Genomic DNA, 25,501 nt, shown 5'->3' on the forward strand with positions numbered 1-25,501 from the left:
AATACTTCGCAGGCCCGTGACACACGGCACGGTCAGACGCTTCATGGCCAAGCATCATCAGCGGAAACGCTGACAGGAAGAGCAGCGAACCGATCCGTTGTACAGAGTGTCATTGTTCTTGCTGTCTGGGCCACGGCTGCTGGGTTGAGGAGCCTGAGACAAACTTGTGCCGTGCCTCGTCCCGTGTCCGGCATCGTTGCAAGGAACATCTCTGAAGGATACCCGCACCTTTCCCGCACCTTACGTGAACGCAGGGCACATTTGGCGAGAACCCGTCCAAAGGCAATTGAGTCGAAAGTTTCCGGGACGGGAGGGACAAGGGGTTGAGGCGAACCAGATCTTTCCTGGGCAGCCACGGCAAACGAGGTTCAAACAACGGGACCGTCCCTCCCTTCTCTACGGAGTATTCCTGTCCAAGCAGCGTGGCAGCTTTCGACGAAGCTTCAATGCCGTGCCGCGTCAAGGTACCTGGTAGACATGGAAAGAAGAGCCAACTGCCAGGAGATGCGTCAGCATCCTCTTTGCCAGTCACAGATTGACACGACCACAAGTCATCGAATCTTGGGGCGGGCTCCCGTTTCATCCTCCTCGGTTGACTTTTAACCAACATCAGGCCGAATCACAAAGCTTGCAAGACCGGTCCAGACTTTTTGCAATTATCCGGGGTGAGTTGCAGCCAGAAAACCTTGTTTAACTGCTGAGCGATCTAGGCCACGGCACTAATTTATTGCACTTTGCTGGTCTCATTACCAATCGGGGAGATGCCCTCGCCGCATTGCAATTGCCTCATGTTGTTGCCGTTCATGTCAGCAATTGCAAATGGGCAGCCAGATTTGCCAAATCGACACGGGCCGCCTCAAAGCTTTTTGTTGGGCATTCGTAAGGAGAGGCATTTTTTTCTTCCTCATTTTTCAACATTGACCTCCTCACGTCGCCTAGGCTGGCCCCGTTTCATCCGCAATCGGCTGCCTCTTGTCCCTCATTTACCGTCGTTGTCATCGGAGGGGGGAGTGTCGTCCTGACCTGATCAGACAATGGTTCGATCTTGGAGCGACGAAATGCTGGGCTTTCCCGTTTCCGATGGAACGGTCACAGTGTTCCCTTTCCCCCGGCTGGGCTTGTTCAAGCACACAAATCTCACTTTGTGAAAGAGAGACAGATCGTATCCGCCCGCCGCCATTCCGCGGCCCGCTTACTGGGAAGCAAGTAGCGGGGGAAATTTCCCGCCTCTGGCCCTCAGATCATCGATTCGGCTTGTCATTGCCCCTTGTACGAACGGATACTCCATATGATCTGATGACTTTTTCCTCGTCTATGTACGGTCTTGGAAGCTGGAGTCGGAGCCAGCCTACGTTCAGTGAGTGGGCTGCCTGTGTGGGAACCGGGCGCAATCGAAGGGATGAGGAAGTTTTTCTCTCCTTTCACCAATCTTTTGCCCCCTTTCTTTTTCCGTTTTTCTGATGCCCGTCATTCATGCTGGCGACGTGTCATAGTGGCATGTGCATATTTTCCGTCCCTTTCCCCACGTCGTTGAAGCCTCTTGGATCAGAAACTTAGCCCCTCTCGGCCTGACCTGACGGGACCGTGGGAGCTTGTGCTTCACCGGTGAGGATGTGGATCGCGTCCCTTTTTTGTTTGTGAAAATTTCTGAAAGCGATTTGAAGGGCTCATCAGGCAGATTGCAGCTGGAGCGAGACAATTCCTCCAGTAGGCTTGCGCATCACTTATCCCCATTGCGGGCTTTCGCTGGGCTCACGGGCCGCGCTCAACCAAAGGGGCGTCTGTCTATGCAAAAGCCTCTGCCGTTCCCCCCGAGCAAGAGGAGTGGGATGAGAGCGAGAGTGAGAGTGAGACTTTACTGGAGAGAGAGGCTTTCGTGGATGGCCTGATGCCGTTGTTGCGGGCCGGTTCATGTGCAGTCAACCAGGAAGCACCACGCCGGGACAAGAATCTACAGCTAGACCACCTGGCGAGTCTCCAAGGCGTGCCGACGATTGGTGAGCCTTACGAGACGGGGCATTCCAGAGGGGGGTGTGACCCGGAGCTAGGGCACAGGGCTCGCCGTTGTTGTGCCTGTAGGTCGTAGCTCAGCTCAGCTTTGGTTGAAGAGATTTTTCTCGCGTGTTAGGTTTTGGAAGTGCGAGACAAGACACGAACCCGGCCGATGAGAACTCGTAGGCTGAAACATGCTCTTTTTCTTTGGTCTATTGGTGAGCGATCAGGCCAGAGAGTGTAAGTGTATCGGCGACGGAGGTGCAAGTTCCCTCCCGTTGTGAAGTCTCTTCTGTGAGAACCTGATTTCATAATCCCAATTCTCCCTTCTGTTACGGACTACGGATACAAGTCTGCATCTTTGCAAGTGAGAGAGATGTATGGGCGTGTGTTTTGTCCATCCTAGGTTTGTGCGTTGTCGCACACGCCCAGAGCTCTGCGAATTGGATAGCGTTGGCCAGCACCGGGGCGCGGGATGTGCCGGTGGGGGTGGCAGCACAAGGAAGGGCACGGCAGAGCAGAGGTATCTTTTGTATCCTTGCGTGCAATACTTGCCTACAAAGTACTTTTGCTTTCTCACCAGGCCTCTCAGCCTGAGAGAGGCTGTGGAGCCCACGGGGAAGATCTCCCGGACATGGGTCGTTTTTATTCTTGGAAGTTTTGGGCGGGGGGCCCCTTGCTGGGTTTGCTGGCGCCCTACCTTACGCAGTTACCTAAAGTTGAGCCTCAGGGCAGGGCAGGGCAACCTGACTACCTACGGACAGGTACACCATACCGGACATTATGCGTGCCTGGGAACATGCTGCGTAAGGTATGGTTAGAAGTCTCTTGCCTGCGAGGTGAATGTTGAGAGAGAGGGAGATCGAGAGAGACACTCGTGCTAGCTTCGGTTTTGGATGATTGAAAAATTTTCCCCAAGGGTTCGGCTACCACGATGGAAAATGTTACCTATGCCTTGCTCTAGATCAAAGCGAAAACTCTGTCCTAGTTCTTTTTGTGCGACGCCCGGTGCTGAGAACGGGGTGTCGGTGCAACGGTGAAAAATATCTGGATTGTGGGAAATGGGTGAACCAAGGGGTGGGCAACATGCCATCTTACGCCAGGCGAAGTTACGAGATACCCATGGGTACCGCTGAGTGAGACGTTTTCCTCATGGTTCTCATCTTCTGTACACACGGCGCGCAAGTTACACAAAAAAAAAAAAAGGGGGGGGGGGGGGAGAAAACTTTTCTCGTCAATTGTGTGCAAGGTACAAAATATGGTATTCGTAAGACGTTCCAATTCATGTTCACAGCAAAATGTACGGAAAGGAATAAAAGTCTTAGACGCAGGTTTGTGTTACTTGGGGACGTACGACTACACGCCGGCCGCTCTTGTTTCCCAGTTCGTCGGTAACCCGTACAAGGCTGACTTGACTCTGACGGAGAGACATACGTTCACGAACCTGCGGCAACAAGGCGCTCCGGCAGGGCGGGACGTTTGCTGGGTAATGATAATGATGATGGCATGACTTGACTTGACTTGAAAAACTCTGTGAAACTGTCGAACTAGGCGGTGGCTTGCTAGAGCTTTACGAGTGCCATAAGCAGCTGGCAGCCTCATTGGAATGCAGACTCATACGGGCGGGCACAGGAAGTGGGTGTATGGACCGTCTAGCTGGATCAAGACATAAGAAATCAAGAGCATTCCTGCGTGGCGTGCGTGGGGGGGTGGGGGACAGCTACGAATACCTCGTAGTGGGAAGAGAAAAGAAATGGAAAGACAACCAACACCCCCAAACACTGGCTTAGAGACATTCTTCGATCAGGGGGTGTTGATGACAGAGTGGGAGAAAGATGGAGGATGGCATTTTGCAACTAGGAAGCGAAAAAAGCAAGCAAGATGTGCGCGAAATGCCATGCACGCACCCAAGGCTAAGAATATGCAAAAGCCAGACGACGCCATACCACGTTAGGAAGGAGTCCATCCGTGATCCAGATTCTTGTGACCGTGAACAGCACAGCTCAGCTCTTTTGCAATTCACAATGCGAGACTGCGAATACAGGGTCAAGTAAATTAAATGTCCGAACATTGCTCGCTACCATTCCCGGATGGCCTTCGTACCCTTGACTATTGATACCTGATTCGAGGCATGGAAAAGCGGTGGTGGGAAATACGTATTTCGTAGGCAGGCACTCCATAGAAAGAATTGGAAACCCAAGAAAGAAAAAAATGGAAAGCTAAGGGAGGGGCGGATAGGCGGGATTAGAGACAGGGTTCTCGGAGCTGTCAACGCGGGATGCCGCGGCGCTGGGCCCAATTGGATGGGATCATGGAGCTCGAAGACAACCTACCTCACGGATACCTTACTGCGGAGTTTTTTTGGTGCTTGCAAATTTTCTTGCCATGTGAAGCTGTGACTCTTTTCTTCCCATTTTTGGCGGGTTTCATCCACTTTTTTTTCCCTTTCCATCGTCTCGGCTTCTCATCCGTATGACTATGACTCTTCAATATTGGAGAGATGCTCGTGATCCTCAAGATTTCTCTTACTATTAACTTTTTCTCGCTTAGCTTCATGAAAGAGGTTACGAAAAGGCAAGGAGGTACGGAGACACCTCACCGGACTTTGGGACCCGGTTCCAACTTTGTTCAAAGTTTCCATGTCTTATTTTCGGGGACTATTTTCGGTTTCCGGCCAGCATTCCCCGTTGACATTCCAGGTACCACCGAGCTTGGAGGTAAGCTGGCAAGAACCAAGGTACTTTGTATCGTTTGGTAGATTCCATTCTTCTCCTGCCTTGGCAGCTCGGTGACGTCCTGGTTTGAAGTTGACTCATCGTCGCCTTTGTCTCAAGGACCTATGGGTCGCCGATTACCTAACCACTCACCCGCCTATGCTTGCTATTGCTATGCAACTCTGTTTTTGCTCGTCATTCTCCCGTCAAAGTCAAGGATAGGCCGTCCGTCTTTCGACTGAGGCTGTGTAACCTTCTTGCTTTTTCCTTTTGTGTAGTGGATTTACGGATACAAGGCAAGGGGGGAAAAGATATCAGGTCTTACTTAGCTTTGCCGGTCTCGCCTAAAAAACCGCCCGCAGAAGTCGTTTATGCTTTAAAGCAAGACAGAAAAACAACAGCAATAAGCAATCTACAGCGTTATGCAAAGAGGAGTTTGTTTAACTCGATCAAAGCGAAACATGGCGCAACATGAACCCCCCACTGTATTCCAACATTCCCAGTAGAGACAAAAAGGAATAAAACAAAGTTTCGCAATGGAAAAGCAGAAACCTACCAAACCCCCCCACACATGTAACTAGTGGGGATTATTTCTTGTGTGAGTAACTGTGTGTAACTGTGAGAGTGCGTGCATGTTGAATCACTGTCAAGTCACCAAAGTTCCGTTTTTGTTTTTTCTTGTCTAAACCGACAGTCAGGCAGATCGTATTTACGCGGCGCATGTCGTTGTAGAGTCTCCATCGCCGAGACCCAGGTGTTTCACCGACCCGGCCCTCACCGTTGATACTATCGAGTCGGCTCTCAGCGGGCACGCCAGCAAAGTTCCTGCATTGCGTGCGACGATGGGTCAATGTTGCGATACCACGCACCATGGTGGGGACTTTGTTTGCAATATCTTTCACACGCTTGCGGTGACAAGTTGTGCCCTATGTTCCGGTCTGGACCTTAAGTGCCAAAGCGCATCGAAACAATACTGGGTACGGAAGAGGTAGCGTATTGCGGAGTACATGTTTCTCTTGTCATCGTTTCCACCAAAAGACTGGTCCCCTTGAATGCACTTACTGGCGTTTGCCTATTCACTATTCCTCCGTAGTACGCATCCTCTGACCCTGTGATGCGTACCTGGATAGGAGTGGGGGCAGAGGTGGTTCCCTACATTCAGGTATGACGGTGGGAACGTAGTGCAACTGTTAGGTACACTTGGGTACGAAAGGACCCTCTTGTTCCAGTCATGCCATAATCATCCACAGCATCTTCTCGCTTCTCAGGAGTTCCTGGGCGGGCTCCATACCTGAAGCTTGCGAGCCAGACGGAGCTGAGGTGGGTGCCGAGTTCCAGTTGTTCCCGTATGTATGTACAGTCACGATGCTGTGCGACGCTCTCTATGCGCATCTCGTGCTGCGTCACCGGTTCCTGGATTCGCTCTGCGGATCCCCCGTCACAGGATCTGAGGAGAATACCTTCTTCTGTGGAAACTCGAGAGTCCAGACCTTTCCCGTGAAAAAAAGGACGCACTATCGCAGCGACGAGGACAACCAACGCGTGCCACGGTAGCATCGAACATCCCCACCGGGACGCCTTGAAACGACGGAGGCAGACTTACCTAAGCCAGACCCGGCGGTCGATGAAGAGTCTGGATGCTTCAGCCTTCACTGAGCTGGAGCACAAACTGGGGAAAGGTAGTGGCCTCAGGTTTCCAAGGCCATTGGCAAGCACACGCAGTGAGTACATACACCAGAAACAAGCTTGGCATTGCGGATATGCTCATGCTTGTGGAGTTGTTTGCTCTGTGAGTCGTGACGCCCAGCGGACGGCCCTTGCTCCCCAAACAATCTCCCTCAGGAACTTTAGAAACCCGTGAATCTTCCGGGTTCTCCATAATTCCACTCTTCTTGCCTGACTGGACGGGGACCTCAACCGGACCAGACGGACCTCACGGCCTCGCTGCCGAGCGAGAGAGCTGCGAGAAGACAAAGCCTATCCACAAGGTAACTCCGTACCTCGAGTGGAGACCTGGACGATGCGTTGTCTTGAGGTTCTGCTTGGATCGCCGTCACAGGCCGGGGAGAGCCGGCCAGCACCGGGCTCCACAATGCCAGAGGAAGCCCCCAACCTCCCTCTCTCTTTTCCTTCCCGGACGCCGCCAGCCCGCTCCGGACTCCGTGGAGTGAACGTAGGGCACGGGGTGTGAGTCCACAGCCCCAAGGCGTCAAGGCCCCATCTTCTTGCACAAAATTGAGCAAGGACAACCCCAGCTCACATGGCTTTGATATGAAGACGCCCTTTTGTGTAAGTTGTGCACGAATCCTTATACGTACCTTATGGGTCAGAGATTCACAGCTTCTTTAGTGCTCCCGTCATGGAGGATTCATCCTGGGGCCATCCACTAAACAAGAAACTTGTTCGTCAATGGCCTTTCTTGCACTTGCTCTCTGGCAAGTCCACATGGACTGCACACTCACCACCTTTTTACGTACGCATACTGAAGCCATCGCTACCAAACGCAGTAGCTCAAGCTTAGCCGAGTCTAGCTCTCCCCAGGATTTTCGGGGGGAGGCCCCTCTCAGCTCAGCCAGGCCTCAAAAAGAAACCCGGTTTTAACACACGATGGAGCCTTCTAGTGTTGAAGGAAAACAAGGCCATGCTGCCCGAATGACCGGTGCAGATTTTCACCTTAGCACGGCACCACGGGAAGCCGGCGCCGACGGTTGGACGACGGGTTCTGTTTCTTCAGAGGGATGGATGGAGACCATGGGCAAGCTATGACTGATGGCTGAGAAGTTAGATCGGGCGTCGTCCATTTGCTTGTCCCGCATCCCTGGACTCGAAAACCCGGTCTTGTGGTTTTTTCAGACACGTCAAAGAATGAAGATACCTTAGCTCCCCGTCAGCGGCGGCGCTGCTGCCCAAGCCTTTGGTAGCGTTGGTTGGAAAACTTGATGGGATCGTCACGCCAGGCGTGTCAGGCCACATGCAAAGGCAGGAAAAAACCTGAGACCCTTGACAGCCAGTCAGCCCTGGATTTTTTTCTTCGAGATTTTCTTTTCGACATCGTCGATTCTTTCGATTCCGCGATCCGAGGGGGTCCCATCCCTTTCGATCTAGCAAGGCGCAGTCCGACGATCTACAGCTACACTATCAAGGGGTTGGCAGGGCCTTATTCGGGCCTCGTTCAGCAACCCACCCCTCCTCGTTGTCGTCAAAATGACTCGAGGGCCGCAATTAAGCAATATGGAAAGGTCGGCCTCGATCGATGGGGATGGATCATGGGGTGGCACCCAGCACGCAAGCGCGCGCAAGACAGGCGCCGCATTGCGAAATGTCCAGGCCCGTCTGTATATTGCCTCCACAAAATGTCTCTCTATCATACCCTTTGCTTGAAAGGCTGAAGAAAGGATTTCTGGACCGTCTAGACCGAATTCAATTAGTGTAGGACGGGCTCAAGACTATCACGGGATGGTAGATGGCGAATTCAGCTACTCTATCAACCTTATCTCGAAAAAGGACAGCTAGCATCTATGCGGTCCTTTCAAATACCCCAAGAAATCCTTCAGCGGCCGTTGACTTCTTTGTCTCTGTTGTGTTAGGGAGCTTGGGAGACGATCCGGCGCACCCCGCGGCATTGGCTTGGAGATTGAAGAGTCGCCCGCGCATCGTTTCCGTCCTCGGCGAACGGCGCCGGGCCAGCGCAGAGCGCCAGCGGGACAAGCTGGAAGTCTGTTTTGCGGAGCTCCCGGGGGTGTGCAAATTTTCTTGGGCTTTACGGATACATCCAGCTCTGTTGGCGATGATCGGCGGACCGGCCGGGCATCTCTCGCCCTCTTAGCCTGTAAACTCCGTAGCCGTAACCGCCTTGCGGCGCTGTCCGTCTGGGGGAGGAGAGAAGGGGACGGCGGGCGGGGAAAACAGTGGGAATCCCAAACTGATGCCAAAACGTAGGTTGCAGATCACCGAGGCCGAGAAATGTCACCACCGAACAGGTTTTTTTCTGCGTCGTGATGTGGGTGACAAAAACCGGATATGAGCGGCGCGGGATGGGACTGTGGGACGGAGGGGTGGGAAGACATCTGCAATGCAACACCACGGCAATTCCTATCTACTATCGACATATTAATTGCAAAGTGTTATTTGCTCGATTCTTCGCGCTCTTTTTTCTTCAACGGCCCCCAATGCTACCTACCGCAGCTTCATAGCATTGAGCAGAAGATTTCGGTTGCTTCAACCCAAAGGAGGAGCTTGTGTCCGGTCTGTGGCCAGGGGGAGGGGTGTTGCGGTGCGGGCAGGGCCGTGAAAGTTTATCGTGTCGTGCTCGCGAAAGCAACGCCATCGGTTTTGATGCCCGCGGCGCGGCATGGACCCTTGGATTTGGACGAGGATGGAACGTTCAAGGTTTTTCTCCCCAATACCCTATAATCGCGATGCTGTGGTAAGTGGCGATGGGATTCTGGCATTGTGATACTTTTGCTTTGTAAGCCGAATGTAGTCAGCATTTCCGCTCTCAACCATTGCCCAGCTTTTTGCCCAGAGCCACCACTGTTTAGAAGCTCATCGAAAGGGGTCAAAACTCTGTCTCGATGGGGGTGTTGCGTTCATGGTCTGGTTTGATGATGCTTGCACGACAGAGCTATTTTCAGTACAAGCTTTTTCTCTCAATAGCAAAAGCCTAGTGTGATGAAGCTGTTAGGTAAAAAATCATAGCATGCAAGGTTAGACTTTCGGGAAGAGTGAAGATAAAAAGGTTTGAACAGTCCGTTGTTTCTCTCGGACATGCGTGCTTAACACGAGTCCGCGAGTAGCTAAACGAGGTTTCGAGAAACTTTAGTCATCGCATCTCCTGTCTGTCTAGACTTTTCTCTGCCCTCTTACGAGCATATGGCTCGTTTCAGAAGCACAGCTGAAGCTTGAGCGCCCTGACTAACGGACTACGTACTCCGTTGCCCGTTGTCCTTCGCAACGGAGCTTGTTGGCCGGAAAGTTCGGAGGAGCACCGTACTGGAGGGTTCCACTCTGTCTCTGTGGAGGAGGGGCACGGTGCTCCCGGCCGGCGCTGTTTCGGGAGCTGCGGGTGTGCTGGCGGGGCCTCGTAAAGTTATGTGTTGGTGGATCGGGGCCGAGCGGTGCGAAGCCGAGAAGGATGCGAGGTACGGAAGAGTCTGTGCCAAGCGAATACGATGCATCCGATGGTGCCCTACACTTTGTTGGATTGTAAGAGCCAGAGCTGAGAGGTTATCCGATCGGCGGCACTCGGACGGGTGAGGGCTGCGGAAGGCTTGCGGCCGGCCGAGAATGACCAGACCGATTGCCGGGTCTTGGTGTGCTTGTCCGGGCCCGTGGTTAGTGAAACAAGGGCACGCGGTGCTCTCGAGGCTTTGATGATGACCTTACGTTGACGTCAAACTGTAGGCTTCTGTCCTGGATAGTCGATTTACGTCTGGCTACAAGATACTGTCGACATCTTATTACTTTGGGTCGAGCTTTTGTGAGCACCGTGTTATCTTTCGTAAGTGGTCAGATTTGATGCATCCTGGGAGCTGCATGCGGCAGTGACATGTATCAGGTGATGGTTTGCTCGGGGGCCGGTTGTATGATTAGAACGATGTTGAACTAGACTTTCCAGCAGATCACGGCCTCTACTCAGGCGCTGTATTATGACAAACCAGTCATCGCCTCGACTTCCTTACCGTGCTTGTAGGTATGGGCTTGGAGGGGCTTTCCAAGTAACTAGGAGGATATGAAATGCGGTCTAGAGTGTAGTTGTGGTTCAATATACCTTTCAGACAAAGACGTGAATTAAGTTACCCTCAGCAACATCATGAGCAGCTTCCTGCCCCTTTAGAGCCCCACCACGTTCTATGGTATCACACACGCTCAGGTAACAGACTTCAGCTGCCGCAGGTTGTCTGTTGGCTTTACAGGCCTGGATTGTTCAGTCTCAGCCAAGCTCTCACGTCGCCGAACGGAAGACATCTAGATCATTACTTCCTTCTTTGTACCAAGTACCTTCAGCATCTACGAAGCTTCCAAGGGTCACGTTGTAAAGCATACCATCTCAAGGCAGGGCATCTGACAGGCGGTAAGTACTTCATCGCTGTGAGGAAAACGATGGCCATTCCCTTTTGCTCTCTGTCATGCTTCACCGTCAATCTCCGTGCCAGTCACGTCACAAATTAAGCGCGACTCTCTGGCATCTGAGTTTCCCTTTAGAAAGCTTCAAAGACAGCCAGCCACTTGACTGTCTCAAACAACAACAATGTTGCTCTTTTCTTTCGACTGCGGACCTCGGCGTCTCTCAATCAGCCCCCAAGCGTATTCTCACCCAACTTCTTCTCAGCTTGGTGCCTCTCAAGCCATTTTGACGCGCTAGAAGCTTCTTTTGTATATTTTGAGCCGAAGTTTCCCAGCCTTCTGGTATCTACCTATGTCCTACTTCGGTTCAATCAGCGAACATATGGACACCTCTCTAGGCCTTCGAAGAGTGGGGGACCACCAAGGGGCTTATTGCGGTGAAGGTCGAATAGCTTCTCCCCTAGGATAATCAAAACTCGGCCCTACCGGAGAATGATGGAGTCTTACGCTTATATAGTCCCCCGTGCCTCGGCCTCTGCTTCTGTGGCTACTCGCTACTATCGCTCCCTCCTCGGCTCTCCTACTGCCGCGGTTGCCACAGAATCAAAAAGCCTCGTTCGGATGCATCATAGACAATGCTTCAAGGTAAGATCACGTTTCTTAAGTACTTGATTTCTTCAACGCCATCGTGCATGGTCAAAGTTACACAGGACCCAGAGAGCTTGTAGACTTCTAACTGCGTGACTAGGCATTCAAACTTCAGTCCTGGTCATGTTTCTCGATATCGATGTCGCAACTGGATCCACGGGGATTTTGAAACTCAAGTGTTTACAGCGGCAAGAAATGCTATCACGCCAGTATACTGAGGAGGTTTAGCCATAATCGCCACGAAGTCGAAGGGTGTTTAAGGGGGCAGAGGCATCAGTGTGCCCATGGTAGTACATATGTGAATCTGTTGAAGCCCGAATCCCCTCATCGCTGGCCGAATTCAAGCAGAACGCCGTGATGTTGTTCCAAAACTGTACAGAAGCCTATCGCAATTTCAATTTTGGGAGGCTTTTTCTGTGAAAATGCCAGGAAGTCCCATCGCCGTGTATTATCCAGAGATGGGATGACCTGCGTCAATGATTGCACCAGGTCTTAAAAAGCACTTCGAAATGTGCGACGGGCATGCGTACACAATCAAACCGGGCAAGATAGTCACCGAAAAGACAAGGGCCATGATGAAAGTCATGGGCAGTGAGCTTAGCTATCACGGCTTGCAGTATATTGAATCAATAATGCTAATCATCCCACTATGCATGGTCAACCGATCTTGTGCTGCCTGATATTGGCAAAGGGAATGTGCTAGTGACAGTGCCACTTCTTGGAGCATCAGTAGATCTCGAAGTCGTGGCGATGGACGCTGTCATAGCTCTGGGTGAGTTGGGAGAGCTCCAGACAGCATAACTTTAGAAAATAAAACCCAGAGGTCTACTTTCAGCCTTGATGTCAAGGAAAGTGAGGTGACGCCGTCTAGTTGAAGACGAAGATTTCCATAGGACCGCTTCAAACTCCTTCAGCAATGCCTAGACTGAAATTTCGATTCAATCGATGTAACTAAGCTAAGCTATTATGCATTTCCTATCCTTCCTACGCAACAACTACGCACCCCCGGGAACTCCCAACATGCCGTATGCTATGCCGTCTCTCATCTCCTCATACATCCAAGTTTTGTACAATCCAGTTGATTAGACTCACTATCAGCCAGGCTCAAACCATAGTGATCTTAGTTAACCCAAGAATGAGTCTGCTTAGTGAGGGTGGCAAATCCACAGGTTGTTGTCAACAACATCAATAGCCTTGCTATCGACCTGCTTGCCACTCGCATCAAAGGGGCAGACGCGGCGAAGACCGCACTTGATATCACAGGCACCCTCGTTGTCTCCCTTGCACAGGGCAACCTCATACCGGCTGGCGTGGCGGTCGTGGTCCTTCTTGCAGCGGTTCGTGGTGATCTTGTACTGCGCGCGGGGTCCCCAGCCGTTGAGCGGCGTGAAGCCCCAGTTGTCGGTATCCTGGCCAACCATATTGGCGCGGCAGTTCTGGTGGGCCGCGACGTGGGTATAGCCGTTGGCGGCCATGTAGGCCTCGGTGTGCTTGTCGAGAATGAAGGAGTAGGAAGAGAAGTCGCCGTTGGACGGGATGCTGCCGGCGAGGCACTGCGGGATCACGCGGGTGTAGTACTCCTCGCAGGCGTAGGCGTTGTTGACGGCCTTGAAGTCGTTGGCGGTCGGGGAGTTCCAGGGGTCGATCTTCTTGTCCGTGACGGTTTCCATTGTGTGCTTCAAGCTTGCCGAGCCGGAGATGGGCGTCAGCTTGTTGGTCTTGGCAAAGGCCTTGGTGTCGTAGATCATGACGGAGTTGTAGTCGAAGGGGATGGAAACGTCGGCGCCCGTGTCGATTGTGAACTGGTCGAGGTCGTCCGTTTGGACGCGGTCTGTCAGGATGCGAATGTATTGGTCGCGGTCGGGGCGTTGGTGCTCATGGGTGAGTCCGATCAGATGTCCAAGCTAAAATTCCGGTATAAGTCTCTGTACATTGCAAAGATGATATGGTATATTCTTACCTCGTGAGAAGGCGTTCCGGCGTCGAGACAGGCCTTATACGTTCCGAAGGAAAGAAATTTCTCCCAAGCATTGGGGTAATCGAGATTGACGAGTCTCTCTCCCGAGCCAGGAGAGCCTAAGCCCCTGGAGAAACATCCGTCGTCAAACTAGGAGTCAGTCAGTCGCGCAGCCCAAACCATATTCTCTTTTGCAAGTATACGTTACCTTTTTGAAATTGGCCCAGGCACCTTGGCTCGTCTTGGGGAGGAAACGGATGCAAGTCGACTGCTCCCACTCTCGCATGGCGCCGCGGATCGACTCTGAAAGGTCGTGGGGGAGGCCCTGCAGGATGTACGGAATCTCGGCAGAATCCCAGAGCTGGTAGGCATACATAGAGCCGCGCTTCTCCAGAGACATGGCCTCGATTTCGGAACGGTTGAAGATGTTTGTCGGGAACACAGCGGCGAGAGCCGGTTGCGAGACGGCCAGGGCCAGAGCCGCGAGGCTCTTGAACGAGACAGAAGCCATCTTCAGCGCTGAAAGTTCAAAACTTTTGAAAAAGATTACTTATTGGAATAAAAGAGTGTATGCTGTGTCTTCCTTGAATGAGTGATGGGAGAACTACGGCCTGTTGAATTACACACAAAGATCGCAGCGTGAGGTCAAGGAGAGACTGAAGTGAGATTCACGGTGGTCATATTATGCAAGAATACTGTATCTAGCTACCTGAGTGGACTTATACTCTTCGCGGACTTACACTCTTGCGTGACGGAGTTGAGGCTGTTCCATCCACGCATCAGTCAGTTTCCTGTAAGCCGTCCGGAGTCTCCGCAACAGAACACTGACACTACCTCAGTAGAGTTTAATTACAGGTTCTGGCCCTGAATCAGTTGAAAGAGCACAATATGGATCAAGATGGTCTGTTCGTGAGGCTCTCAGAGCAACTTACCATCCGTGCTGAACCTACTAGCTAAGTTGGACAACGTGAGAGAAAAGTCGCCGAAGTACTGCGTAGAAAGAGCAGAAAAGATCTGCAACCGTAGAGACGGGAACGTGGGAAGTCTTAGGGAAACAGGGAGATGGTTAATATGTGAAGGTTTATAAGGCCGCCCTTTCGAGTCAGGTAACTTCTTTGCTAAGCTTAACTCCCCATTATGGCAAGTCTCCTTTAGGAGTATAGTGGCTTAAGCCTCATCTTATTTCGAAGCGTAATGCATTAAGAGGACGAGCATTTCAGCAGCGGGAAAAGTTGCTATGACAGAGTACGGGTATCCCTAAAACCCCTGGAAACTACCCTCGTGGCGAAGCTTGTTCTCTGAAGACTGTAGTTGGCCTTTGCACGCGCCACAATTTTCTACTTCGGGTTCGCTCTACTAGAGGATGGTAACTCGCAAGATCGCGTGGGGGCGTTGCGAACGTAGAGATTGCATTCAAAGACTTACGAACAGGTCCTTGGTATAAGACAAACCCCCTGGCGCCTCTTTGGTATACTTATCGTGCATCCCATGATTTCGTCCTCAATCTTTGCCATCGAGTCGTGCCATGCGCACGAGAGCCAAGGCTCAAGACGCGCGTTGTCTTAATCAAGACGGCAGGGCTGGGCAGAATATCGACCACCAATTTCCCGGCGCAAGTCAAACTAACCTTACCTTGGTTGTGAAAAACCTACTTGCCGATGCGACTCCCAAATTCGACTTCATGAAGTATTATTACCCAGGAGGAGGAGGAGGCGCAGGCGTATGATCATTGGCTCTGATCTCACCCTAAACGTAATCGGGGTTGACTGAGTTCTTTATACGGACACTTTCGACCTTCAACTCTTCAAACCTTCAACGGGTCTAGCCCGTGATATGTCTTGATGAGAAATGAGAATAGACTTATCCCACTTGATTACTGATGTTTCCGACAGAGTACTGATAGCGGCCTGAGCTGCGTTCTTCACACGCGCATTCTCTTCGTGAGTGCCAACTACCTTGCGTAGCTGTGCCTGAAGTTAGTTTCTTACCACTGTCTCGAGTGCTCTTGAACTCAAGCGGTGATACGGTTTTCTGTCGTTCATCTCATTTACGTAAAGTTTCAAGGCCTTCTAAATGTATCCCTCAGCAGCTATTGTAAAGTGGTCTTGGAAGCGCCACCTGCATGCCTGCTATACGGGTCTGACTTGTGGCAGGTTCCACCAGGTAGGCTGTTTAATTTTCTCTCGGAAAAAAGAGTTCCGGTCCAGCGTCCATGGATCCCAACCGATCAAAGCCTAAAGTGAGAGCTCGTCACATTTTCTTTTGGAACGTTGAGAAGCGCGCGGCAAGTAAGCTGGCTATACTCTACGCAGCGGGCCGCCGCCGCCCTCACAGGGGCCTTTTGGCTTGTCACACCGCCGGAATCATGAATCACTCCTTCATTCCGTACATCCGACCAGAGTAATAGCCTTGTTATCCAGGTAAGAGCTTTGTTGCAAGGAAGCCTTTTACGTCAGCGATTACTAAAGCAAGGCATTGCATTCTCCTCTCGGCCCATTCAGGACGCTGATTGGCCCAAGGCGCCGGAGGTGCCAAGATGCCGTCTACGTGGGCTCACGCCGAAGGGACTTTGGGAGACTCGGAAAGAGCGATGGATAGTGGTCTCCTTTCTGAGATTTTCTCTCATGATCCAATTCCGGTTGGTGAGGTCTCCTGCTCACTACCAGCACGCATATATCACAGTGTCACTATAGAGAAACGGAGAAGCAGCGGTGCTGCTAGGCTATTTATTAATCTTAGATTGCCTACCTTACCATGTGTTCGTAATCTTAAGAGCCGCTTGCGGAACTGCTCTGGAAAACCCCGACTTGTAGCAGTGCTATGTAGTCGAAAGCTGAGGCTTCATCGTTAACGAAGGACATGAGGCAGGGCGTTTGATACGAATGACCATTAGACGTCACGGAATCAAAACCCGTTACACATGAAGATAGGAAGAAAAAACAAAGAGTTCACCCCCCCCCCCTGGTGCTGAATTGGGGGTTACATCGCTTGGTGCTCATGCTGGAAATCGAACTAGGAGCCTGTCGTCGAGTAGGCATGTATTGGGGCGAATTAATTGTTGACCTTGATACCACTCCACCACCCAGCCAGTTTGACCTGACCCGTCGACCTAGACGGGCGCCGTCTGGCTGGTGACGGGAATGGCGTTGAGGGGGTATATATGGGCTCCTTCCCATGTGTATTCAGTAGATGGGATGAATACGCACTTGTACACGGGATCATTGTCCCTCGCCCATCTCGGCTGGAACACAGAGAGTGGTCAGCCAGTTGAGTTCAAGAACATAAAGGAACCAGCCTCTCCTTTTTCGTGCTTTCATAGTCATGGGATAGTTTTGCTACTTCTCATGCTCCAACCAGATACGACGATGCTCTATGATGATCAAGACCAGCTGATTAAAGAGTCAATATTTGCTTCTTACGCAACGAGGCTCCTCTCAATGATTTTTCCAAGTCATTGGGAGGTCGAGTTCGGTTTATTCATTGCCTATGCAAAGTAGGAAGGGATGACTTGAATTTGTCTTCATCAATAAACATGGCGTCTCCCTTTACACCTATGACTGACTCCCATGGAATCACTTTCGTCTTTTATGCCGACGTCAGCAAGGAGCACTCAGACTACACGCCGCGGATAGTGATCCTGTCACTTATACATCAAATCAACATAACAGTCATATTGGCAGAAAACGCTCGAATGTTTCAATTTGTGGGCATTGACGTGACTGCCCCTTTTTGTCTATTCGCACCATGCAATCTAGGTATATCCTCCTCAAGTCGTAACCAACAACTATACAACAACGAATCCAACAAGGCGCCATCGATGAAGTAACCCGTGCCCGTCTAATGCGTTATGAACTCCTAATCGCAAGCATGTAAATCGTTCATGAGCAAAGGAGAACAGAAAAGCCGCATTCCTGCACAGGTCCCTTATCCGTGATGCGCCTTTCCAGAAAGAAACCCGCTTAGCTTCGTGTGGCCTGTTTTCAAACCACCGTGTGGCGCCTTCGTCATGTCGTTCAGTAAACACTGCCCAAGATACTCCTGTCCCGCTTCTCCGCGGCGTCAATGTCATCCTCGTCTGCCTCAGAGCCTCGGTGGCTGCTATTGGTATCGCCAAGGCGGTTGGCGCGGCGCCGCCGGCTCTTCTCGTCTGATTGCTCATCTTCGGTGTTTGGTGTCATGTTTCCTTTGGTTTGACCACCGACGATGCTGTTGATACTGCCGTTGGCGCCGTTGCCGTCTCCATTAGACACAATGCCAACCTTGATCTTGGTCACGGCTGTGACCTCCGGTCTGTGGCCATCCTCCTCGGAAGAGTCTGTGTCACTGCCGGCAATCGAGGTCTGTCCGGAGAAAGTCCCGCCAAAATCGCGGCCAACATTCAGGTGCGGCGAGATCATGCTCCGTAGACGATCTTCGGCAGAGATAAAGGATGGGGTTCCATCGGGAGATGAAACAACTTCATGGCGAGCTCGGGTGACGTCGATCTGCGGTGGCCGGCCATCGCTGTCGGTGCCCTCGTCGGATGTGTATCCCTGCTCGCATCGCTTAATGGGTCGCCGTCCTGGTGCAGGGGACTGCCGACGGGATACAACAGACCCATTAGAGGTGACTTCGTCCGTTCGGCGAAGGGCTTCCAGGTCGTCTCGCCTCTGGTAGTGGCTCTTGTGATTACACCCGTTAGGACAGCCACCCCAGCGCCGCGTGACGATGAAGGTCTTACTGCGTTCGAGAAGAGTACCGTTCTTGGCATCCTTGGTGGACCTTTCCTGGTTTCCCTCGACCTCGCTACGTTCCTTCTCCTCCTTCTCCTTTAACTCGGCCCGCTCCTTGCGTAGCTCTGACCATGTCCGGAGTTTATTCTCGAGGATGTACTTGCCGCTCTCTTCTTGCTTGCGCATGATGAGAAACTCGCAGTGGTTGACATTCCGCAGGTCCTCAAAGTACTCGACAGTGAAGTGATACCACTTCATCAAGAACACCCGGGACATGAGGCCGTGGGTGACTAAAGGAGTTAGCAACACAAGGCAAAACGGCTCGGAGGTGTCCGGCATACCTAATACACAAACGCTGGCAAAATCATTCTCGCCAAACTGACGCCACAGACTCTCATTGAAGCCACTAACTCTGTCGTAGGCGTCTGCGGCGCTCTCGCCATTGGGGATGCGGTAGAAGAAATGGCCGTAATCGGCACGCTCTTGCCACATGCGTTCCATTTCGGCGGAGCACGGCTGGAAGTTACCAAAGTCCTGCTCACGCAAGCGAGGTTCCTCGTAGACCTTGATGTTGGAGCGCTTGAACGGAGAAGGATCCTCCTCGTCGGATGTCAGAGTCGAGAGAATGCCCTCGGTTGTCTCGCGAGTCCGGCGGTAGGGGGAAGTAAAGAAATGCAGTGTGTCATCGGCACGCAGTAACTTGCGCAGGTTGCGGCCAGCTTCGTAGGCTTGTTGCCAGCCATCTTGTGTCAACTTTACTCGGTGGTCGGGTATCGTTTGGTGAATATCGCGGTTCTCTGCGTTGTGAAAAACAGTTAGCAATCCGGTCGAACGGAGATATCTCGGACCAAGGGAAACAGAGAAAGAAAGAGAGAGTCGCACTGTTGCCCTCTGACTGAGCGTGCCGAATGAGGATGATGAGCCTCGGTTTGACCATGATGTCGGGTTGTAGCGGGTGTGTTTTCCGGTTTGTAATCGGGGTCAGGCGCCTAGAAGTTGTTTGGAGCGGTCGACAATGTGGTTGTCGGCGGTGTAGTGAGAGAGGTGGTTGTGGTTATTGTAAGCAGCAAGAAGTTCTTTATTGCCCGAAGAATACCATTCAGAGAAGTGAACAAAGCTCTGTGCAAACAAAATGGACGCGAGCCTCTTGTCGCAAAAAGTCGTAGCGTTGGGAACCTTGTTGACCGGGAAGGATGTGGAAGTGTAGGGGAAAGAATGAGGCGTGGCGGGGCAAAGGCAGGAGAGTGGTAGACGGGGGGCGGATGCTAGTCGCAGAGGCAAACCTTGGGATGGGGCTGCCGTTGTACGTGTATCGCTTTATGCCAACCTTAACCTTAGGAACGGACGGGGAGAGGGATGGAGCCTGCTTTAGTAGTGTGTAGACGTTTCCGACCAACAGGTTGAAGAGGTTGAGATGCGTTGGGTTTGGGTTGAAGGTGCAAGGAACGTAAGGCGTAGCAAGGAGTGGTTTAAGTGGGATGGAATGGACATGTCTGTCATTGCAAGAGAGAAGTCTCAGGGGTGTTTTTTTGGAGGGGAAGTGTGACTCTCAGGGACTCTCTTGGTTGTCTGATGCATCCACCATCACTGACTGCTTGCATGCGATACGTATCTTGCCCATGCCACTGCCGCCATGAGTGACAATGATCAACTCCCGCATAGGGGCATGAGGACTGTACATCAATCGACGGCGTGTTGCCCCTTGTGTGCCAGGTATTTTTGGGTATTGCCATGGCAAGCCGCGAGCCGCAAGCCAGCCGCAAAAGCGCAAATCTCCTGTAGGAGGTATACTAGAGAAAAGGACCCCTCGTCCCACCCAAATGAATGACAGTCAAACAGACCCATCCACACTCTGCCCTGTACATACCTTTACCAGAGACAACCCAATCGACTTGGGCTGGCTCTTTAGGTATTCCGCGGGGGGTTAAAGACAGGCAGGGCCGTCCCCCCTCCAAGTTGTTCCAACAGGCCACGGCCCCTGGCCATCTCTGGCTCTACAGCGGGGTACATCGGAAGATCTCAACGCCCTGTCAGCCAACCAGACGTCAGAGGCAGGGCTCGAGCTGGCACCTTGAGACAGGGAATGTGCAGCCCCTGATTGGCGCACCTACCCTCCGACAAGCGGCGAGGCTGTATGCCCCACCTTGCGGCGGCACGGCGGCACTTGCAATTTTTTATCCTTCCTTTCTCTTTCACGTTTTATGAGTACCTTTGCCTAAGGTAAGGTAGGTAGGTTCTCTCTGAACGGGTCTGCGAATACGGACATCCATTCACGGATTGTATTTTGTAAAAAAAGAATGGAGGGGAAACGGGGTCTGCCGGCACTACTTACTTTTGTCTTACCTGCAGAACCAAAGTGCCCGCATTCCAGGTGAAGCCATACTACAACCCCAAAATGCATCTTCATCCAACGGACGAAGAGCAAACCGCATACATTCTGTTGGACGTTGTGGTGCAACTCCTCTTTCTGCAGTCTTCCCAACCAATATTCCCTTCCTGTGATTGTGATTCACTCATCACGTCCATCTTGACGCCTGACAACCAACATCACTGCAACCCCATACATGCATAGTAAGGTAAACTCAAAAAAGTATGTGTATCCGTACCGAGTGCTTGTGTCACTCAAATTCCGCACCTCGTCTGGCTCAAGCGTGGTTCATCTGCATGCTCCGATTAGGCGCGTTGGCCAGAACCGCCCATTCCCAGCACTGTCATTCGACATTCAATCTTTGTTCCCCACCTCATCCACACAACCTTGCCCACGCCTTGCAACTCCCGTCGCCCCCAATCACCTTGCTTCATTTCCTCAGCCTTTCCAAATGGCAAACAGGCAATCGCACACCTCGCCGCAAACGTGCTTGACTCTTACCGGTTCTTACCAACAGGCAGGTCAGAAACAGCAGACAGCCGCCGCCACCTCGGCCCATCTCCTAGCCGCCCACAACCGACCGACCTCTCACCACACCACCGCGCGCCAATCTTTTCCCGCTTAGATTACCTTACCTTACGCCGCGCGCGCGCCTCCATCTCGCGATCTCTTGTTGTAGCTCACAATCAAACATCAAGTCACCAACATTCAATCGCCCACTTCACCCACTCCAACAGTCAGTCACACTCTGCCTAGACCGGGGAAGACTGCAACGCAAACCACCCAGCTACGTACGCAGACGGCTACCATCACATGCGCCTTCCCGCCCGCCCGTTTTGCATAGCCCATCGTATAGCTGCTAGCAAAGCGCAATCACCGTAGCCGGGCCTACCAACGTTCCTCCCCCCCGGATCAGCCCATTCCACATCCAGCCTCATCCCACAATCATACGACTCTCCCCCGCCAATCTCAAAAGCCGCTCAACGCAACCGCCCACCGCCGAACCCGCAGGATCCGGTCCTCAACCGACCGACCGACCTCCCTTCCACACCCCGAACACCACCGGCCGCAACAGCAGCAGCAAAAATGTCCGGCGAAGGCCCCGAATCAATCCCCACCTCAGCGGACCCCCGCTCCCGCCGCCCAACAAAGAAACGCGCCCTCACCCCCGTCTCCGAACACGCAAAACACCTCGAGACCCTCTTCTCCAAACCAGACCAAGAGATCCGTCTCCCTTCCGGTCCCGGCGCCGTCGCCAAACGCGCCGTCGCCGCCCCGCCCGAGATCGTCACAAACGTCCAAGGTTCCTCCGCCGGCGCCGGCTCCGGCGAGTTCCACGTCTACAAGGCCAGCCGGCGCCGCGAGTACGACCGCCTGCGCGCCATGGACGATGAGGTTAGACAGGAGAAGGAAAACGACGAGTTTGAGCGGCAAAAGGCCGAGCGGGCTGCCAAGGACGAGGAGCGCACGAGGAAGAATCGGGAAAAGAGGGATAAGAAGAAGCAAAAGGGTAAAAAGGGACCCGGTGGTGGTGGTGCTGTTGCTGGCGTGGCAAAGGGAGGAGCTGCAGCCGCTTCTTCGTCAAGTGGTGGTGTCGCCGCAAGGGGTGCGGCGGAAACATCTACAAACAAGGAGGATGAAGATGCCAAGGATGATAAGAACGGCAAGAGCAAGGGCTCAGAGACGGCAACGACCTCGTCAGGAGCTGCTCAGCCCCCGGGTATCGTGATCCACGACGAGGACTGATTCATCGTCCCGTGGTTTTGGAGGGCCCCTTGGACCTGAGCCTGGGTCTTGGGGTTCAGTTGCTGTCGAGCTTTGAGCTCTTTTTTTCAAGCTTGAACATAAGCTTGGCGTGACCAAAAATAACTTCAGACCAAACACCAAGTGTTCGGTGGGTCCCGCGCCCAACTTAAACATTGATTTGACAAGACAGGAGACACAAGACAGGGGGGCATTTTCAGAAAAGCATGAGCATCAAAGCTTTTTTTGTCCTTTGGAGATGTCCCGAGAACTTCAGTCGTCTAGGTAATTTCTAATCCCATATCTATGCATCCATACAGGGGTATGACCTTTTTTTTTTCATCTTCATCACTGCTCATTGCAACCGCTCTCCCGTCTTCGTCATGAAAAATACCGGATCCGACTAACGTCAACAGGCATCTTATTCGTCGCCACCTCCGTGCAGGCCGTTGCCCATTTGCGCTGCCTTTCTTGCGCTGCAAATGTCGTCTACTCTGAGGAGCAAGCAAGCGGACTGTGAGCCATGTATTAGTATTGTTGAACAATGTGTAAAAGATAAAAAGAAAAGAGGGGCAAAAATCGTAAACCAATGTAGACATACCTCAATCGCCGTCTTGATGCTCTGCAACTTGATAGCCTCCGGCTCCCACACACCGTACTCCTTCATGTCGGCGACAACGCCAGAGTCACCGTTGATACCCCACGAGTGCTTGCCCTCTGCGTGCTTGGCGCGCAGGTCAGTCAGTACTCTGACGGGGCTGGCACCGGCGTTCTGGACCAAGGTACGGGGGATAACCTCAAGGGCGTCAGCGACGGCCTTGTACGGCCATTGCTGGACACCCTCGACGCCCTTTGCGAGCTGGCTCAACCGCACCGAGACGGCCATCTCAGTAGCACCACCACCGGGGGAGAGTCTGGGGTTGAACATGACGTTGCGAGCAACACCCATGGCATCCTGCAGGTTACGCTCAATCTCGTTGAGCACGTCCTTCGACGGGCCGCGGAGGAGCACTGTGCAGGCCTTGGGGTTCTTGCATCCGGTGAGGAAGGTGAAGTACTCGTCGCCAATCTTCTCAATCTCAAACAGGCCGCAGAGCGTGCCGACATCGGAGTCCTGGATGTCATCGACGCGGTTGACAATGGTGGCGCCCGTCGCTCTTGCTATTCTGTTGTTGTCCGTCTTGCGAACGCGGCGGAGGGCGGTGATGTTAGCCTTCATGAAGTAGTGCTGAGCGAGATCTGCAGGATGTTAGCCCTCATTCCCCAATACCTAGCCGACAATAAGACGCACCTGAGACACCCTTCTCGGTAATGACCAGATCGGGCTTAAGAGCAATAATACCCTCGCACATAGCCTTAACCTGCTCCTCCTCAATCTGCAGGATACGGTTCCAGTCCTCCTCCTTGGAAATCTCGATATTGGTCTGCGACTCGCCCTTCTTGTACTCCAAGGGGCAGTCGAGGAGGACGATTCTGGGATTCTCTATTCTCCGGCGCATCTTGGGGTGGGTGATGTCCTTGTTGAGCATGACTCCGTCTAGCACTCTGCTGTCCTCGATCTCACCGCCCGGCACCTTCTCCACACGTGCGTATCTCTTGATGTCGACCTCGGTTTTTCCGTTGCCGGCCTCCCAGGTGACGGTGCGGACGGCGCGGAGAGCCAGGTCGCACATCAGGTCGGACCATCTCGAGACGAACTTGGTGCCGATAGAAGAGGAAATGAGGCCGCGCATGGCCTTGTCGTCGTTGACATCGATGGGGAGGGAGATATCGTCGACGATCTCGAGGGCGTCCTTCAGCGCGCGGCGGAAGGCGGCGATGATCTGGACGGGGTGAATGTTACGCTCGAGCTGGGGGAGGGACTGCGCAAGCATCTCGCCAGCTGGGCCAGGTCAGTCTCTGGCTTTATAAGCAGGATAGCTTTCAGGGGCTTACCCAGAATAATGACCGTTGTTGTACCATCGCCAACCTCTTCGTCTTGTGTCCGGCTGAGCTCAATCATGCTCTTTGCTGCAGGGTGCGAGACCTCAATCTCTCTGAGGATGGCATGGCCATCGTTGGTAAGGACGATACCGCCCATGGGGTCGAGGAGCATCTTCAACATAGCCTTGGGACCCAAGCATGATCGAATAATGTCGGCGACGCTGATGGTGGGGTTAGCGAGTGTCTATGGAGTTTTCGAAAGAACATCGTACGTCTTGGCAGCCGCGATGTTGGACATCTGGGCCTTGCGACCCGTCTGCCGTTCACCGGCACCGGTGTCTGTAGAGTACGCAGTTAGTACCTGATCCTGATATTTGGGGGGGTAGCTAGTCAGAGCTCTGGGGAAGGAGGGGCTGCCATACTCATTACCACTACTGGAGCCTGCATGGTTGTGCGACAACGATTTTAAGAACCTCAATAAAAAATTGGTGTCGTCGAGAGGATGTGTGTTTGGCGAAGAGCTTCACCGTTGCAGAGGAAACCGTGGAGATGGCGGGGGTGGTGGTGCTGCTGCTGCTCAAGGCACCGGGCTTCTAAAAAGTTCGCTGGGCGGGTTTGTTTTTTGGCGGGATGAAGCTGGAGCTCGGCGGAACCTTTTCCCCGGCTTCACCGAGCTTCACCTGGCTTCTGGCTTGGCACACCGATGGACCCACCTTTGACAACGTCCCATACTCTACCCAGGAGTAATTCCAGCAGAAGTTTGGGGCCAGGGGATTTAGCAAATTCTCAGGAGGAACGAAGAGGAAAAGTACCATAGGGTCATTTTACATACTCAGGGCCCGCTCGCAAGACGAAGGGTTACTCAGCCAGCAGACTTGCCCCTTAGTGACATAACCCCCTATGGAACAGTAAAAAGGGTTTCTGTCGAGAGCATCCCCCCTCCCGAGCGGGTATTTCTCTTTCAGCCGGAGTTCTAGGACTTGAATACTTCCCGAAAATCAGGTTTGCGGTACTTAGACTTGAATTGTTTTCCATCTCGTCATAAAAGGTCAGGGAAACATGGCCGAGGGGTATGGTGGGGGGGGGGGGGTCTTTGTATTAATTTGAAAGTCCTCGAGCCTCACTCAACCTTACCTTTTGTTCGCTTCCCAGTGAAGTCATTCTTTTCGGTCTCTTCTCTCTCCTGCATAGCCATGAATCACTCAGATGGCTCACTAGAACGATAAACTGGTACGCACCAATCAGCCAAATTCAGCTACGGAACACTCGCTCTTACTGCCCCCCAAAGTCCTTCTGAGCCTCTGCCAGTCCGCTGTAGAGAGATTCTATGCCATATCCTAGACGTCCATGCCCTGAACCATTGAATTACTCATTATTT

The 25,501-nt window shown here is 52.6% G+C and overlaps 7 protein-coding genes across 7 annotated transcripts; 2 read left to right on the plus strand and 5 right to left on the minus strand.

Moving 5' to 3' along the window:
- Positions 1 to 1,787: 1,787 nt before the first annotated feature.
- CPAR01_06048 (uncharacterized protein) lies at positions 1,788 to 1,889 on the plus strand (the record flags this gene model as incomplete). The annotated part of the gene is made up of 1 exon (XM_060490322.1): positions 1,788 to 1,889. One exon carries the CDS (start codon positions 1,788 to 1,790, stop codon positions 1,887 to 1,889), a length of 102 nt encoding a protein of 33 aa, XP_060351788.1.
- A 3,463-nt stretch (positions 1,890 to 5,352) lies between these two features.
- Positions 5,353 to 5,578, minus strand: CPAR01_06049 (uncharacterized protein; the record flags this gene model as incomplete). Its single annotated transcript, XM_060490323.1, has 2 exons — positions 5,353 to 5,388; positions 5,420 to 5,578. 2 exons carry the CDS (start codon positions 5,576 to 5,578, stop codon positions 5,353 to 5,355), a joined length of 195 nt encoding a protein of 64 aa, XP_060351789.1.
- Positions 5,579 to 9,628: 4,050 nt separating this feature from the next.
- Positions 9,629 to 9,991, minus strand: CPAR01_06050 (uncharacterized protein; the record flags this gene model as incomplete). Its single annotated transcript, XM_060490324.1, has 1 exon — positions 9,629 to 9,991. A coding segment is annotated over one exon (363 nt), but the record flags the coding sequence as incomplete, so codon positions are not given.
- A 2,574-nt stretch (positions 9,992 to 12,565) lies between these two features.
- Positions 12,566 to 13,888, minus strand: CPAR01_06051 (uncharacterized protein; the record flags this gene model as incomplete). The annotated part of the gene is made up of 3 exons (XM_060490325.1): positions 12,566 to 13,324; positions 13,381 to 13,527; positions 13,586 to 13,888. The coding sequence occupies 3 exons, from the start codon at positions 13,886 to 13,888 to the stop codon at positions 12,566 to 12,568; spliced, it is 1,209 nt and encodes a 402-aa protein (XP_060351791.1).
- A 3,502-nt stretch (positions 13,889 to 17,390) lies between these two features.
- Positions 17,391 to 19,026, minus strand: CPAR01_06052 (phosphoglycerate mutase; the record flags this gene model as incomplete). Its single annotated transcript, XM_060490326.1, has 3 exons — positions 17,391 to 18,379; positions 18,431 to 18,886; positions 18,972 to 19,026. 3 exons carry the CDS (start codon positions 19,024 to 19,026, stop codon positions 17,391 to 17,393), a joined length of 1,500 nt encoding a protein of 499 aa, XP_060351792.1.
- A 2,517-nt stretch (positions 19,027 to 21,543) lies between these two features.
- Positions 21,544 to 22,203, plus strand: CPAR01_06053 (uncharacterized protein; the record flags this gene model as incomplete). Its single annotated transcript, XM_060490327.1, has 1 exon — positions 21,544 to 22,203. One exon carries the CDS (start codon positions 21,544 to 21,546, stop codon positions 22,201 to 22,203), a length of 660 nt encoding a protein of 219 aa, XP_060351793.1.
- A 418-nt stretch (positions 22,204 to 22,621) lies between these two features.
- Positions 22,622 to 24,570, minus strand: CPAR01_06054 (T-complex protein 1; the record flags this gene model as incomplete). Its single annotated transcript, XM_060490328.1, has 6 exons — positions 22,622 to 22,714; positions 22,802 to 23,439; positions 23,492 to 24,082; positions 24,136 to 24,344; positions 24,396 to 24,462; positions 24,546 to 24,570. 6 exons carry the CDS (start codon positions 24,568 to 24,570, stop codon positions 22,622 to 22,624), a joined length of 1,623 nt encoding a protein of 540 aa, XP_060351794.1.
- Positions 24,571 to 25,501: the final 931 nt, after the last annotated feature.

The sequence above is a fragment of the Colletotrichum paranaense genome (genome assembly GCF_030867605.1).
Source record: "Colletotrichum paranaense strain IMI 384185 chromosome Unknown Scaffold_4.1, whole genome shotgun sequence".
NCBI classification, from domain to species: domain Eukaryota; kingdom Fungi; phylum Ascomycota; class Sordariomycetes; order Glomerellales; family Glomerellaceae; genus Colletotrichum; species Colletotrichum paranaense.